This window comes from Microcaecilia unicolor, chromosome 14 (genome assembly GCF_901765095.1).
Source record: "Microcaecilia unicolor chromosome 14, aMicUni1.1, whole genome shotgun sequence".
Classification (NCBI taxonomy): Eukaryota; Metazoa; Chordata; class Amphibia; order Gymnophiona; family Siphonopidae; genus Microcaecilia; species Microcaecilia unicolor.
The window spans coordinates 8,965,486-8,982,729 of NC_044044.1; the positions used below are offsets into that span (position 1 = coordinate 8,965,486).

At 45.9% G+C, this 17,244-nt stretch overlaps 1 protein-coding gene across 2 annotated transcripts; it reads left to right on the forward strand.

The window, feature by feature from the left end:
- Positions 1 to 1,715: 1,715 nt before the first annotated feature.
- GP1BA (glycoprotein Ib platelet subunit alpha) lies at positions 1,716 to 16,122 on the forward strand. Of its 2 annotated transcripts, none has more exons than XM_030187547.1 (2): positions 1,716 to 1,773; positions 14,145 to 16,122. In XM_030187547.1, the coding sequence occupies exon 2, from the start codon at positions 14,148 to 14,150 to the stop codon at positions 16,029 to 16,031; it is 1,884 nt and encodes a 627-aa protein (XP_030043407.1). In that variant the 5' UTR covers positions 1,716 to 1,773; positions 14,145 to 14,147; the 3' UTR covers positions 16,032 to 16,122. The 2 variants fall into 2 exon arrangements, with proteins under 2 accessions (XP_030043407.1, XP_030043408.1); XM_030187548.1 differs by lacking the exon at positions 1,716 to 1,773 and adding an exon at positions 1,929 to 1,989.
- Positions 16,123 to 17,244: the final 1,122 nt, after the last annotated feature.

Consider the following 17,244-nt stretch of genomic DNA (forward strand, 5'->3'; position numbering starts at 1 on the left):
AGACCAGAACTGAATGCAACACTCAAGGTGAGGAGGTGAGGCTGCAATATGGAGTGATACCGAGGCATTATAATATTCTTGGTCTTATTTCCCATCCCTTTCCTAATAATTCCCAGCACCCTGTTTACTTTTTTGGCCACCACCACACACTGGGCAAAAGATTTCAGTGTATTATCTACAATGACACCTAAATCTTTTTCTTGGGTGCTGACTACCAAGGTGGACTGTAACATCAGGTAACTATGATATGGAATGTTCTTCCCAATGTGCATCACTTCGCATGTGTCCACATTAAATTTCATCTGCCATTTGGATGCCCAGTCTTCCAGTTTTTTCACAGTCCAATGTGTTTTAAAAACTTTGAATAGTTTTGTATCAGCTGCAAATTTAATCATCTCCCTTGTCGCTCCGAGTTCCAGATCATTTACAAATATGCTAAATAGCACCGGGACAGTTGGTTCCTCACCACTGCAGTCTAAAATTCTATCTAGGTGATGTGTGAGGCAGTGGCGTAGCCAAGGGTGGGCCCAGGCCCACCCACTTTGAGCTCAGGCTCACTCAGTAGCAGCACACCTATGATGTGGCTGGCAGGGATCCCATGCCCTCACCAGTCGAAAACTCTCAACAACTGCATACCTTGTAAATAGCAGATCTTCACCTGCAGTGAGCAGCAACTGATACATGCTGTGGGGCCAACATGAGCAGTGTGTACTAGTTGCTGCTCACTGCCAATGAAAATCTACTATTTAAAAGGTATGCGGGGTGGGGGGGGATGTTTGAGAGACCATATGGCATGCAGGCGAGAGAGGGCGAGATCATATCACTTGTGGGACAAGGCGGAGTTCTTCTGCCCGCCCATCTTGGGCCCAGGCCCACCCAAAATTGGGTGTCTGGCTACGCCCCTGAGGTCTACCACTTTCACACTAAGCAGCCATCTTCACGACCACTCGATACTCTACGTACATTATTAATGATCAACTCATCAGCTGCAGTAGCCATCCTAAGCCTTCTCTCCTGGTATAAACCCTTAGAGACCCATTGTCAGTGTGAGAGGGTACTTTATCACCAGGAAAGATGCTCCTAGCTACAGGATCATTTCCTGCCATACCAAAGTGATGCTCTCCTTTCAAGTGACCTTGCTTCTCCAAAGTACCACACTGGGACTTCCTGACTGGAGTTGGGACCTTACTACTACTATGTCCCTGTAGGTCTTTTCTATAAACCTCTTGTCTACCTCAGCTCCTCCAGGTCTTCCTCTCTAGCCTCTAGATGTTAGTCTTGCTCTCTGAGATCCAGAAACTTCGCTTGCATAATTGCAAGTCTCACCAGCCGGTAGATCATCATACATGTAGCACTCGGTGCAAAATACTGGATAGCCCCCATCTCAGTTTGCCTGTCTTCCTATCCTGATTCATTCAATACTGGGAAGATGAGTACACTGGTTTCCAATAATTAAACAAAGCCCAGAGCCTCACAGTTTAACCATACTTATAGAAACACAAAGATTATATTCCAAGTCTCTTTGGTACATTTTCGCCTAGAATATTCTAAAATTAACTATTAAAACTTTTGACAGGAAACTGCATGTACAGCTGTAGGATGTGTGAGGAAAGAAGGCAGATAATGGATCCTGCTGTATCACTCTGACGTCTGGATAGGATGGATGCATATTCGACATCCCTCACATCCCTCAACAGAGATCTCTAGCGCTCATCTAGAAACAACAGAGCTTCTCAGACCACAGAAAATCCCCCAGCCAGGGACAGCGGACAGGTGGGATGCACTCATCCTTTGGCATGCGTTTATGTGTTTACATGCATGTATGTGAGGGAGGGAAGCTTACACTGCTGCTCCTCATGCTGTACCTCGACTTTTGTGATGCAGAATGTTTGCAGGAGACAGATAACACTGTTGCTGTCCTTGCTGCACCTGCTCTCTGATGGGGAATTCACTGCTTTGTGTGTATCAGGGAAGCCTGCACTATTTTTTGTAGGCTTCTTTATTTATTGCATTTGTATCCCACATTTTCCCACCTATTTGCACGCTCAATGTGGCTTACATAGTACCGTGATAGCGATCGCCAGTTCCGGTATGAGAAATACAGAGCGGTATTGCGTTAGAGTTCACGAGTGCCAGAGTAAATTAGGTAATCAAGAAGAGTTGAGTTTTGCCCGGTTCTAGTACAGGTTTCGTTGTGTTGCAGGGTTCTGGTGTTTAAGTGGGATCGTTATGGTACGCCTTTTTGAACAAGTTGGTCTTTAATGATTTCCGGAAGTTTGTTAGGTCATGCTTTGTTTTCATGGTGTTTGGTAGTGCATTCCAGAGTTGTGTGCTTATGTAGGAGAAACTGGATGCGTAGGTTGATTTGTATTTTAGTCCTTTGCAGCTTCTTGCAGAAATTCACCCAAGGCAGTATACTGTAGAGCATGGTAATGTATAAGTGTGTGTCTGTGTGCGTGTGTGTGGTGGTGGTGGTGGGGTGTTAGTACGTAGTGTCTGAGTGCATATGTAGAGGGTTGTCACCAAAAATTGCCTGTGGAAATTTGGGCGTGCAAATTAATTGAATAATGAGCCAATTAGGGCCAATAATTGGCTTTAAACCAAGCAATTATTGGTGCTAATTGGATTAAATTACAACGCACACATGTAAACTTAGGCACGTGATCCACGCCTAAATCTTACGTGCGTCCCAAAAAAACGGGGTGTGAACATGGAAGGGTCATGGGTTGTGCAGGGTGGATCATGGGCGTGGTTTTGAGTTACACACACAATTACAGAATAAGGAGGTTCTGCACGCAAATTTAGCTAGGGGCATTTGCACTGTGTTTTCATTGGTGCAAATGGATGTGCCTAAATTTACGTGTGACCCCCCCCCCCCCCCCCCCCCCGGAACATAAACTTTATTCTATAAACCATGCCTAACTTTAGGCATGGCTTATAGAATACTGCTCAGTGGCGTTCCTAGCCTGGCTGACACCCAGGGCGGATCGCCGATGCGCCCCCCCCCCCCCGGCGAAACTACACCCCCCCCTCCCGTGTGCAACCCGACCCCCCCCCAGGTGCATTTTTACCTGCTGGGTGGGGGGGGGGGGGGGGTGCCGCGCGCCTGTTGGCTCTGAGTCTGCTCGTTCCCTCCCTGCTGCTCCCTCTGCCCCGGAACAGGAAGTAACCTGTTCCGCGCAGAGGGAACAGCAGGGAACGAACGAGCGGACTCGGAGCCAACAGGCGCGCGGGCACCCCCCCAGCGGCATGCACCCGGGGCGGACCGCCCCCCCCCTTGGTATGCCACTGATAGCGCTTAAGCATTTTATTTTTGTTTCAGCGCTGATTTTTTAGGCACAATTTATAGAATTTACCCCCGTGTGGGAGAGGAAAAGTGACACTGCCACTTCCTGTGCTGAGGGAGTGTGTGTGAAGGAGATCTGGTTGGAAGCTGAAGCACTAATAATTTTCGCCCTGATATTCAAAAGATTTATGCTCCTAACTTTGACGCCCTTTAAAGGACATTAGCATTACAAAGCTGTGGTACAAAGGTCCCTGCGCTAGCGGCAGGGACCGTTTTTGCTGCACACTGTGACCCTTTTTACAGCAGTGGGTAAAAAAAAGCTGATAATAGCCATGGCTATATGATAAGATTGATCTTACCATGTGGCTATGTGGGGGGGGGGGGGGGGAGCACTTATCGCCACCCACTTCTTACCTACAAATGCACTCAGTCTGCAGCCCCTCATTACCTCTCACGTTCCCGCCCGTAACCTCCGCTCACAGGACAAATCCCTCCTCTCAGTACCCTTCTCCACCACCGCCCATTCTGCCTCGCCTCACCCTATGCTTGGAATCAACTTCCTGAGCCCTTACGCCAAGCCCCCTCCCTACCCATCTTCAAATCCTTGCTCAAAGCCCACCTCTTCAATGTTGCTTTCGGCACCTAACCTTTATACCTTTCAGGAAATCTAGACTGCCCCAATTTGACTGACTGTACATTTGTCCTTTAGATTGTAAGCTCCTTTGAGCAGGGACTGTCCTTCTATGTTAAATTGTACAGCGCTGCGTAACCCTAGTAGCGCTTTAGAAATGTCAAGTAGTAGTAGTAGTAGAGGTGACGGTAAGGGCTCCTGAATTAACCCGGCAGTAACCAGGTAGCGTGCGGTGCTGCCCGATTACCACTGGGTTAGCACCACGCTAAAAAATATGTGGTGATTTTCATAAGTACATAAGTATTGCCATACTGGGAAAGACCAAAGGTCCATCAAGCCCAGTATCCTGTTTCCAACAGTGGCCAATTCAGGTCATAAGTACCTGGCAGAAACCCAAAGAGTAGCAACATTCCATGCAGAACCCCAAAGAATAGCAGGATTCCAGAATCCTAAAGAGTGACAAGATTCCATTTAGAATTTCAAAGTGTAGCAACATTCCATGTAGAACCCAAAAGAGTAGCAAGATTCCATTCAGAATCCCAAGTACATAAATATTGCCACACTGGGACAGACCAAAGGTCCATCAAGCCCAGCATTCTGTTTCCAGCAGTGGCCAATCCAGGTCACAAATACCTGGCAAGATCCCCCCAAAAAGTACAAAACATTTTATGCTGCTTATCCCAGAAATAAGCAGTGGATTTTCCCCAAGTCCATTTTAATAATGGGCTATGGACTTCTTAGCACGTGTAATGGTGCGCGCTGAGGCTAGAACTACCCCGGCGCCCGTGTTGCTCCAGATTAGCGTGCGGTAAGCCTTACTGCCGTTTTGTAAAAGGGCCCCTAATTGCTGCACATCTTATTTTATTTCTGTGGGCCACATGGCACTTAGGACTCCTTTTACTAAGGTGCGGAAAGCACTAACTCGCATTTATCACAGCAAAAAAAGTGCTTACCGTGGGATGCCTTGCATGTGCACATTAGGGGCATAGCCAGACTTCAGCGGGAGGGGGCCAGAGCCCGAGGGGAGGGGGCACATTTTAGACCCCCATGGCGCCGCGGACCCCCTGCCACCTTTGAATCCCCCCCCCCCATGGCGCCCCTCCTTCCCACTGCCGCCAAACCTCCCCGGGTCCCCTGCTGCGCCGCCGCCACCGCCACCGCCGCAGTCAGGTACCTGTGCTGGCGGGAGTTGGGGACCCCCGCCAGCACAGGTACCCAATGGCGGCGGGGGGGGAAGGGTTGGCGGTGGCAGGATCGAAAGGAGCAGTGGCGGCGGGGGGGCCCAGGCCTCCGTGCCCCACGTAGCTACACCCCTGGTGCACATGCCATCCATCCTCAGGGTGGGTTTGGGGCAGAAGGAACTCAATAGCATGTGAACCCTTACCACCTACAAAATAGGTGGCAATTGGGGCTCCCACGCTAATGGGAAACTTAGGGTGTGGCCGTGAATTAAAAAAACAGAAAAATCAGCCATGTTACCCATGTGGGAAAAATTACCTTAGTGCACAGGAATAACACATGTAAGTATGTGCTAAGGCCATTTTTTTTTTACTGCAATTGCGTAAAAGGGCCCTTTTGTGCACTCTAGGCTTTAGTAATGAGAGTTATGCTGATAACTCTGAAAATTTACTAGGGCTGAGTGCATAAATTTGTATCCACATTTCACTAAACGCCTAAATTTAGGCAGGCCTAAATGTTTAAGCATAACTTTTAAGCTCCTAAATTAAGATGAATTTTCAGCTGAAAAGTTATGCTCCTAAATTTGACTGAAAATAGGGTAGCTTCATCGCATGCTCCCTAGTCCTACTATTTTTGGAAAGAGTAAACAGACGCTTCACATCTACCCGTTCAACTCCACTCATTATTTTATAGACCTCTATCATATCTCCCCTCAGCCGCCTTTTCTCCAAGGGCTCTTCAGCTTGGAGAAAAGGCGGCTGAGGGGAGATATGATAGAGGGATATAAAATAATGAGTGGAGCTGAACAGGTAGATGTGAAGCATCTGTTTACGCTTTCCAAAAATAATAGGACTAGGGGGGCATGCGATGAAGCTACAATGTAGTAAATTTAAAATGAATCTGAGAACATTTTTCTTCACTCAACATGTAATTAAACTCTGGAATTCTTTGCTAGAGAATGTGGTAAAGGCGGTTAGCTTAGCGGAGTTTAAAAAAGGTTTGGCCAGCTTCCTAAAGGAAAAGTCCATAGACCATTATTAAATGGACTTGGGGAAAAGCCACTATTTCTGGGGTAAGCAGTATAAAATGTTTTGTACTTTTTGGGGATCTTGCCAGGTATTTGTGACCTGGATTGGCCACTGTTGGAAACAGGATGCTGGGCTTGATGGATTTTTGGTCTTTCCCAGTATGGCAATACTTATGTACTTAATTTAGGAGCCCAGCTTAGGATAAATTGAGGATCTGAGCATTTTCTGAATACTGTTCTTGTTGGTTATTAACAATAGCTTTCACCAGTCTGCCTTATACCAATGTCAAGCTCACTGGTCTGTAGTGTGCAGGTCAACCATAGAGCCCTTTTTGAAAATTGCCATTACATTGGTTACCCTCTCCAGTCTGGCCCTGTAGGAAACCTGTGGAATGCAGATACATAGAATATGACAGCAGACAAAAAAACCCCATGCATATCTAGTCTGCACATTCTTCCTTCCTGTTACTCTGCTTATTTTCCTCTTACTTTCCCGCAGCTAAGGATCTTCTGAATGTACTTTAGGTTTTTTAAAAATTCTATTGTTTTAATTTTTTATTTAGGAAGGTGGTGATGGCATATTCATTTTAGCACAATTGAACAAAGTAAAAGTTATACAGTTCAAATATTTGTGATATATCACGTCAGACCTAGGGGTCCCTCTTACTAAACTGCGCTACAAAATGGCCACAGAGCACCCTCACCTGGGTCTTTCTTGTGTGCTATGCCAACGTTAATTTTGCCATTATTGCCTGGCCATTAAAAAAATATTAGTGCATGTACCCTTACTGCCACCTATTTTGTAGGTCGTAAGGGTTCACGCACTAATCAGTTACCCCCCGCCCCTATTTACTAAGCTGCGCTAGCGGCTGTCGTATGCTAATGCCAACACAGCCCATTCTCTTTGAATGGACTGATTACCACTAACTGATAGTAACATAGTAGATGATGGCAGAAAAAGACCTGCACGGTCCATCCAGTCTGCCCAACAAGATAAACTCACATGTGCTACTTTTCGTGTATACCTTACCTTGATTTGTACCTGTCCTTTTCAGGGCACAGACCGTATAAGTCTGCCCAGCACTATCCCCGCCTCCCAACCACCAGTCCCGCCTCCCACCACCGGCTCTGGCACAGACTGTATAAGTCTGCCCAGCACCATCTCTACCTCCCGCCACCGGTTCTGCCACCCAATCTTGGCTAAGCTCCTTAGGATCCATTCCTTCTGAACAGGATTCCTTTATGTTTATCCCACGCATGTTTGAATTCCGTTACCGTTCTCGTTTCCACCACCTCCCGCGGGAGGGCATTCCAAGCATCCACTACTCTCTCCGTGAAAAAATACTTCCTGACATTTTTTCTTGAGTCTGCCCCCCTTCAATCTCATTTCATGTCCTCTTATTCTACTGCCTTCGCATCTCCTGAAAAGGTTCATTTGCAGATTAATACCTTTCAAATATTTGAACGTCTGTATCATATCACCCCTGTTTCTCCTTTCCTCCAGAGTATACATGTTCAGGTCCGCAAGTCTCTCCTCATACGTCTTGTAACACAAATCCCATACCATTCTCATAGCTTTTCTTTGCACCACTTCAATTCTTTTTACATCCAAAACTGAACACAATACTCCAGGTGGGGCCTCATCAACACCCCCTTTCTTCTGCTGGTCACACCTCTCTCTATACAGCCTAACAACCTGTACAGCGCTATAGAAATGCTAAGTAGTAGTAGTAGTAGTAGTAGCTACGGCCACCGCCTTGTCACACTGTTTCGTCGCCTTCAAATCCTCAGATACTATCACCCCAAGATCCCTCTCCCCATCCGTACCTATCAGACTCTCCCCGCCTAACACATACGTCTCCCGTGGATTTCTACTCCCTAAGTGCATCACTTTGCATTTCTTCGCATTGAATTTTAATTGCCAAACCTTAGACCATTCTTCTAGCTTCCGTAGGTCCTTTTTCATATTTTCCACTCCCTCCAGGGTGTCCACTCTGTTACAGATCTTAGTATCATCTGCAAATAGGCAAACTTTACCTTCTAACCCTTCGTCAATGTCACTCACAAATATATTGAACAGAATCGGCCCCAGCACCGATCCCTGAGGCACTCCACTACTCACCCTTCCCTCCTCCGAGCGATTTCCATTCACCACCGCCCTCTGGCGTCTGTCCACAGAAATACACTCTCTTCACCCCCCCGCCCCAAACGAGACACCTCCTTGGCAAAAAATTTAATTTTTTATCACGCAGTAGGTGCGGGTACATTGTAAAATTACCGTAGGACGCCTCAGCACGTACTATGGTAAGCTCTTTTCAGCTGTGGTAAGCACAGCTTCTTTTAGCTTTGTAAAAGGATCCCTTAGTGTTTTTCCAATTTTTATAAAGATGCCAAAAAGCAAAAATACCAGGTGAACAAACATGCTGATTAAACAACAAAAAAAAAAAGCGAGTTGCTTAAACACACATCATTCTCACCAGGAAAAAAAGGGAAGCAAAGAAATGGGTGGGGGAATAACTTTAAATAGAATTATTTAAAACTGAAGACAAGAAGGGTCAGCCAGAAGAGGAAGTGGAGCCTCATTTGCATAAATCTGTGCATAACCAATGGGCCTCATCTACATAAATATTTGCATACTGGATTTATTTGGTCAGTGCTATGGCAGGGTTGATAATGAGAAGGAATGATATCAACTGGGGGAAAAGTCCTGGTTAGCTGTGAATTCAAGATGCCCAGGCTGGATCAGACCATGCCAAAGTTGGAAAAGCCCAGAAATAAGCAACTGTGAAGCTATTTATTTTTATTCATTTGGATTTAGTTCACACCTTTTTAAATAGTAGCTCAAGGTAAGTTAAATTCAGGTATATTAAGTATTTCCCTGTCCCTGGAGGGCTTAACAATCTAACACCCCTGTTTACAAAGCTGCACGGCAATGCCGACACAGCCCATTCAAAGTGAATGGGCTGTGTTGGCATTACCGCGTGGCTTTGTAATCAGGGATGTAATTTTGTACCTAAGGCAAACAACTAGAGCACAAGGAACAACATAGGGATTTGAACTTGGCTTTGCTAGTTTGCTCCTCCACAAACAAGAGATAAGGGAATATTAAAGTGAGGATGATAAAATAAGGGTTCTGAACAAGTGAATAAGGGTTAGGAGTCAACATTCCATGTAGAAGGCTGCGCAGGCTTGTTTCTGTGAGTCTGGCGTCCTGCACGTACGTGCAGGACGTCAGACTCACAGAAGCAGAAGCCTGCGCGGCCACATTGGTGATCTGCAAGGGCCGACTTCTACATGGAATGTTACTAGTGGAATAGCAACATTCCATGTAGAACCTCAAGTGGAGGAGTGGCCTAGTGGTTAGGGTGGTGGGCTCTGGTCCTGGGGAACTGAGTTTGATTCCCGCTTTAGGCACAGGCAGCTCCTTGTGACTCTGGTCAAGTCATTTAACCCTCCATTGCCCCATGTAAGCCGCATTGAGCCTGCCATGAGTGGGAAAGCGCGGGGTACAAATGTAACAAAAATAAAATAGATACTATTGGAGATTCTACATGGAATGTTGCTGTTCCACTAGCAACATTCCATGTAGAAGGCTGCACAGGCTTCTGTTTCTGTGAGTCTGACGTGCTGCACGTACGTGCAGGACGTCAGACTCACAGAAGCAGAAGCCTGCGCGGCCACATTGGTGATCTGCAAGGGTCGACTTCTACATGGAATGTTGCTAGTGGAATAGCAACATTCCATGTAGAATCTCCAATAGTAACAACAGCGGAGGAGTGGTCTAGTGGTTAGGGTGGTGGACTTTGGTCCTGAGGAACTGACTTCAATTCCCACCTCAGGCACAGGCAGCTCGTGACTCTGGGCAAGTCACTTAACCCTCCATTGCCCCATGTAAGCCGCATTGAGCCTGCCATGAGTGGGAAAGCGCAGGGTACAAATGTAACAAAAATAAAATAGATACTATTGGAGATTCTACATGGAATGTTGCTACTATTGAGATTCTACATGGAATGTTGCTATTCCACTAGCAACATTCCATGTAGAAGCCTGCGCGGCCACATTAGTGATCTGCAAGGGCCGACTTCTAGTGGAATAGCAACATTCCATGTAGAATCTCAAATAGTAGCAACAGTGGAGGAGTGACCTAGTGGTTAGGGTGGTGGACTTTGATGGTCCTGAGGAACTGAGTTTGATTCCCACTTCAGGCACAGGCAGCTCCTTGTGACTCTGGGCAAGTCACTTAACCCTCCATTGCCCCATGTAAGCCGCATTGAGCCTGCCATGAGTGGGAAAGCGCAGGGTACAAATGTAACAAAAATAAAATAGATACTATTGGAGATTCTACATGGAATGTTGCTACTATTGAGATTCTACATGGAATGTTGCTATTCCACTAGCAACATTCCATGTAGAAGCCTGCGCGGCCACATTAGTGATCTGCAAGGGCCGACGTCTAGTGGAATAGCAACATTCCATGTAGAATCTCAAATAGTAGCAACAGTGGAGGAGTGGCCTAGTGGTTAGGGTGGTGGACTTTGATGGTCCTGAGGAACTGAGTTTGATTCCCACTTCAGGCACAGGCAGCTCCTTGTGACTCTGGGCAAGTCACTTAAACCTCCATTGCCCCATGTAAGCCACATTGAGACTGCCATGAGTGGGAAAGCGCGGGGTACAAATGTAACAAAAATAAATAAATAAAGCAGCATCAAATGGTGGGCTTTTAGCTTAGATTTGAAGACGGCCAGCGATGGAGCTTGACGTACCGGCTCAGGAAGTCTATTCCAGGCATAATTCTTGGACTGTATTGTGTGTATATTAGCCATCAACAACAAGACAGCTGATACAGTTGCAAATAGCCATACAGTGAAGGACTCCTTCTTTGCAAGGACTATGACCGAGAGCTCAGCAGCCCAACATAACACTTTTCACTTCAATGAGTAAGAAAAAGACGATCCTTTGTCGTCTCTTACCTCCTGTGACTCTCTGCATCTCTCTTGCTCTCTGAGACTCTGCAGCTCTTCAGGGGCATTTCAGTTCAGTTCAGGGGGCAAGTCGGTGGTAACAGCAGCAGCAGCTGGAAGGGAGGGATAGTTTCGTGCTGACAGTAGGCAGCAGCAGATTTGGGAGGGGTGTGAATTCAGTGGTAGTAGCACTAGGTGGCAGCAGCTTTAAGCAGGCTCAGGGGTACGTGTGGTTCTCAAGCACAACACAATCACCCACATGGTAATACTTCTTTAAGAGAAAATAAATTAGAACTGATGTAATTTTGTCCATTTTTTTGTAGATTACATAAATGGAAGACTATATATAACATATAAATACAAACTTACAGACTTCATAATCCGTATCTCATCATTCTAATCTTTCTCTGTGTTTGAGAACTGAAAGGTAATCAATGAAATGCCAGATTTTGAAAAGGGTTCTAAATGAGCCTGAGATCACCAAAAGGCAAAATGACGAATGCTATTGTCAGGAACAAAATAATGGGAGGAGCCAACGTGGATTTAGCAGAGGGAGGAGATGCCTTACAAATCTATTACCGTTCTTTAAAGGCATGAAGACGCATGTGGATAAATGTAAGCCAGTTGATGTATTGATAAGAAACAAATGGGACGAACCAGTCTGTTTTCTCAGTGGAGAGAAGTAAATGTGAAGTGCCTCAGGACTGTGCCCTGGGTTCAAATTTGTTTAACTTATTAACAATGTGGAAAAGAGAACAGTGAGTGAAATAATGGAATTTGCAGATAAAAATATATTCAAAGTTGTTAAAACACAGTGAGGAACTGCAGAAGGATCTTTCCAAATTAAAAGGGGTCCTTTTACTAAGGTGCGCTGGAAAAATGCCCTGCGCTGGTGTAAGCGCGTGTTTTGGGCGCACACAGATCCATTTTTCAGTGCGCCTGTAAAAAAAAAGGCTGTTTACATAGTAACATAGTAGATGACGGCAGAAAAAGACCTGCACGGTCCACCCAGTCTGCCCAACAAGATAAACTCACATGTGCCATTTTTTTTGTGTATACTTTACCTTGATTTGTACCTGTCTTTTTCAGGGCACAGACCGTATAAGTCTACCCAGCACTATCCCCGCCTCCCAACCACCCACCCACCCCGCCTCCCGACACCGGCTCTGGCACAGACCGTATAAGTCTGCCCAGCACTATCCCTGCCTCCCACCACCGGCTCTGGCACAGACCGTATAAGTCTGCCCAGCACTATCCCCGCCTCCCAACCACCAGCCCCGCCTCCCACCACCGGCTCTGGCACAGACCGTATAAGTCTGCCCAGCACTATCCCTGCCTCCCACCACCGGCTCTGGCACAGACCGTATAAGTCTGCCCAGCACTATCCCCGCCTCCCAACCACCAGCCCCGCCTCCCACCACCGGCTCTGGCACAGACCGTATAAGTCTGCCCAGCACTATCCCTGCCTCCCACCACCGGCTCTGGCACAGACCGTATAAGTCTGCCCAGCACTATCCCCACTTCCCAACCACCAGCTCTGCCTCCCGCCACCGGCTAAGCTTCTGGGGATCCCTTCCTTCTGAGGAGGATTCCTTTATGTTTATCCCACGCAGTTAAAAAAAAATTTGACGAAAATAGAAGTGCAGCTAAATAAAAATTGGCACGCGTCCATTTTGGGTCTGCGACCTTACCACCAGCCATTGACTTAGCGGTAAGGTGTCCCGCATTAACCATACGCTAATCACCTATACACGTCAAGTTGGAGCTACTGCCCGATTTTCACCGCGCGCGTCAAAAATGAAATTACTACACGGGACACGCGGTAACTCCAATTAACGCACGTTGGGCGCACATAGGTACCTACGCGATTTCGTAAAAGGGCCCCTAAGGGGGTCCTGTTACTAAAGAGTGTTAAGCCCAATGTGCTTAGCGCATGAAAAACAGATATGTTGCCAGTTAGGATGCGTTAAGCATGCATTAACTATTTTTTTTTAAAGATTTTTCAGAAGGAGTAGATCATGGATGGAGAGTGGCATGCAAGCTAGCACATTTGCATTACTTTGTGCTAACTGGCTAACACTGAGTTAATGGGGAGGGGGGTACTTAGTGCCTCCTATATAGGAGCTGGTAAGTGTTCCTTTATTAATTTTTTGCACTTCCCATGCGCTAATAGAAAAATTAGCTCAGGACCTGCAAAATCAAAAAAAGCCCTAAATACTGCTGTGTTGAATCCGGGCTTAGCACGTGGCAATGTTCCGTGTTAAGATGTGCTAAGCCCAGATTCTAACACCCTTTCATAAAAGGGCCCCTTAGGCTTTGGGTTTCAACCGTAAATGGCACATGTAGTATGGACAAGTGCAAAATGATGTAGATAAGGAAAAACAATCCTTACTTTAGGTACATAATGCTGGGTTCCATATTACGATTGGAGTCATAGTAGAGAATATGTTGAGATCTTCAGCTCAGTGTGCTGCTGTGGTCAATAAAGCAAGTGTGTTGGGGATTATTCAGAAAGGAATGGAGAACAAACTGAAAATACCGATGCCTCCTTTGTATAGATCTATAGTAAAAACCACCAGAGTATTTTGTGCAGTTCTAGCTGTCTCATCTCAAAAAAATATAGAGCAAAACTAGAAAAGCTATAGAGAAGAGCAAAATCAATATGGCAAAGGAGATGAAGGTTATAAGACATAAAACAATTTTTCACTCAATGCACAATGAAGCTGAATTTAAAAGAGGCTGGACAAGTTCCTTAATGAAAAGTCCATAAACAATTACTAGCCCAGCAGAGCAGACTTGGAAAAAGCCACCACTTATGCTTGGGAATAAGCAAAAGGGAATTAATCTGCTGCTTGGGATCTGTCATGTAGTTTAGATTACTGCTGTCTGAGACACGATGCTGGGCTCAACAGACCTTTGGTTTGACTCAGCATGGCATATTCTTGTTCTCTTCCGTTGTTTTTGTTTTCTTTTAATCTGTCCTGCAAGAAGAAATCTTCTGAGATCACAGCATAGCTTTGATGGCTCAATTTCTGTCTTGGCTTTTGCTCTGTTTTGCAGGGCATGGATCCTTTCCTCGGGAATCAGCTCCTCTACTTCCTGCTTGCATCAGCATTGACTGCAGTTGGGCATTTACAAGACCTGTGCACCAATGAAACCAACCTTATAAAAGGCATCTTGCAGACTACCTGCAGCCACAAGGGCCTGGCTTATGTTCCTTCCACCTTCATCCCCAAAACCACTGGCATTCTGCTGCTGAACTTCAATCATTTTAAGACCATATCCACTGCATCCTTCCAGGACCTTCCTGAGTTGGTAGACCTGGACCTTTCGAACAATCAACTGATGAGTCTAGACACCAAGCACCCCCTGCCTCTTCAGGAGTTGATCTTATCCAGCAATTCATTCACTGAGCTTCCCAATCTGAGCAACCTCCAAAGGCTGACCAAACTGCTGCTTGCCCATAATTCCATTTCCAGCCTCCTGGATGATGCTTTCGATGGCTTAAGTCAGCTGAAAGAGCTGGATTTGAAGAAAAACAAAATTAATTCCATTTCTGACCAGGTTTTTGATGTACTGCCCAATCTGGAGACTCTTGATCTGTCTTATAACTACCTCCAGACAGTCTCTCAACACTTGATCAGAAGCCTGAAGAAACTAGAGAAGTTCTATGTGTCTGGGAACCACCTGGCAGTGCTCCCAGATCAGTTCTTTGAGGATCTGGATAATCTGGCCTATGTGTACCTCTATGACAACCCATGGCACTGCACCTGTGCTCTAGAATATTTCAAAACCTGGCTCACAGAAACCAGCTATGTAATTTATATCATCAATGGCAGCCTGACAATTAACATGCCTGAAAGTGTGGTATGTACCTCACCTTTAAAAATGAAAGGTATTCCTGTTCAAGATTTTGAGACAGATTACTGTAAACCACCTCACAAAGGGGATGGCTTCATTCTCATAGAAGAGCCTCCCCCCAAGTTTGAAATTTCAATCACGTCAAGAGTAATTCATCTAACCAGCCATCCCACTACAACCATCCAGACTGATACAACCAGCCATCCCACTACAACCATCCAGACTGATTCAACCAGCCATATACTAACAACCATACAGACCTATCCAATCAGCTATCCCATAACATCTATAAAGACTCATCTGACCAGCCATCCCATAACAACAAGCACCATTCCAACTAGCCATTCCTTAACTATCACAACTTATCCAACCAGCTATCCCATAACAACTATAGAGACCTATCCAACAAGCCATCCAATTACAACCATAGAGACTCGTCCAACAAGTCATCCAATTACAACCATAGAGACTCGTCCAACAAGTCATCCCTTAACATCACCAGAGACAATGACTAAACTATCCAGCCATGTTCTAACATCCATAAATAACGTGTCAAATACCCCTCCCATAACAACTACAGAGAAATTAACAACTCTAATGACGGACACGACACAGATCTCTCAAAAGTCTATACCTTCCACCTCGAGATCCCTTTTGACTAGCAACAATGTTGGCATTCTTAGAGGCCCCAGCCAGCAGCGCGGGACCTTCAGGGATGTTCTGGTTAAACATTGCTGCCTGTTGCATTTCATCCTGTCACTGCTCTCACTGCTAGCCCTGCTGCTAGTGATACTGATACTCTTGAGTTGGCTAGGCTGGGTTTACTGGAAATACTACAGGCCTACTAAGAGACTGTTGGGCAGGCAACCCAACATTTGGCTGATACGCTACAGCTTGCTGAGGAACAATGAGATGCTGGTGAAAGCCTCAGATCAGGCTTTCCAAAACACCAAGCCTTTGTTTTCAAGCTTCAAGGGGCCCTCGGGAGTTGGCTTCAATATCAAAAGCCAGTTTACTTACAGCTTGGACAGACGGACTGAGATACTGGGAACCAGAACAAGGAAATATAATTCCAACACTGTCTAAATTAAGAAACATTTCCTTCCCTACCCCAGCCCTGAATACGTGTCCATGTCCACTTTTCTTTCTTTACTACTACTACTACTTAGCATTTCTATAGCGCTACAAGGCGTACGCAGCGCTGCACAAACATAGAAGACAGTCCCTGCTCAAAGAGCTTACAATCTAATAAACAAAAAATAAAGTAAGCAAATAAAATCAATTAATGTGTACAGGAAGGAGGGGGGGGGGGGGGGGAGAAACTTGCATAAATGCTTATCAGTCTATTCCACATCATCAACATGTTTATCTGATTCTAGTTTTATATCCACTTGTAGGCTATATAGTTTCTGATTTTCCTTAAAAATTTAAAATTGCAAGTCCAGAAGGGTAAAACTAAGACTAGCTCGGGTTCTCTCTGGTGACATGAGACTGCAAAAATCTTTGGAGGGCACTGTGACAATCCTAAACTGGATTTCTCTTAGGCCAGTGGTCTGCTATAGACCGTGGATAATTTTATAACACTCTGCACAGCTGCTGGCTGCGTCATGCAGGCCTCCCTTCACCTGCCTCAGCTGTTTACATTCTTATCATTCCACCTAGTACAATAATTGTTGCTATGGGGTGGCAAGTGTCACCTCCAAAAGTTGCCTTGCCACCCCAATCAGAACCAGCTCTGGTGCCAGCAATGGTGACACTGGGTCACACAGCAGTTCCTTCTGTTTTACAAAGGTGGGGATGTGACATTCAAAGGTGCTCTTTGAACTGTGGGGCTCGTGGTTGAACCAGAATCTGTTTCAACTGCACAGTTGAGCCCCGTGGTTCAAAGAATAGGTTTGAATTGCATGTCCATTCATGTAAGATAGAAGGAGCTGCTGTGTGACTCGGGCGAGGATAAGGGGAGCAGAAGCTAGATTGGTCTCAAAGAAGGGAGAAAGGAAAACAGAGCAGAAACTGGGTAGTACTCAGTGGAGGGAGGAAGGGAAGGGGAGCAGAAGATGGATGGGACTTGAAGGGAAAGGGGAGCAGAAGCTGCTGCGATTCAAAGCAGGAAGGGAAACAGAGTAGAAGACGGATGGGTTCTAAGGAAAAGAGGAGAATAAACTGGATGGGACTTGGGGGAAAAGAGAAGGAGAGCCAAAGCTGGATGGGAGTCAGGGGAGAGAGAAAGGGGAACACAGCAGAAGGTGGATGGGACTCAGGAGAATGGGAGAAGAAGCTGGATGGAACTTGGGGGAGA

Excerpts from the sequence above, each read along its gene's own strand:
- GP1BA (XM_030187547.1), top strand. The coding sequence starts at position 14,148 with ATGGATCCTTTCCTCGGGAATCAGCTCCTCTACTTCCTGCTTGCATCA.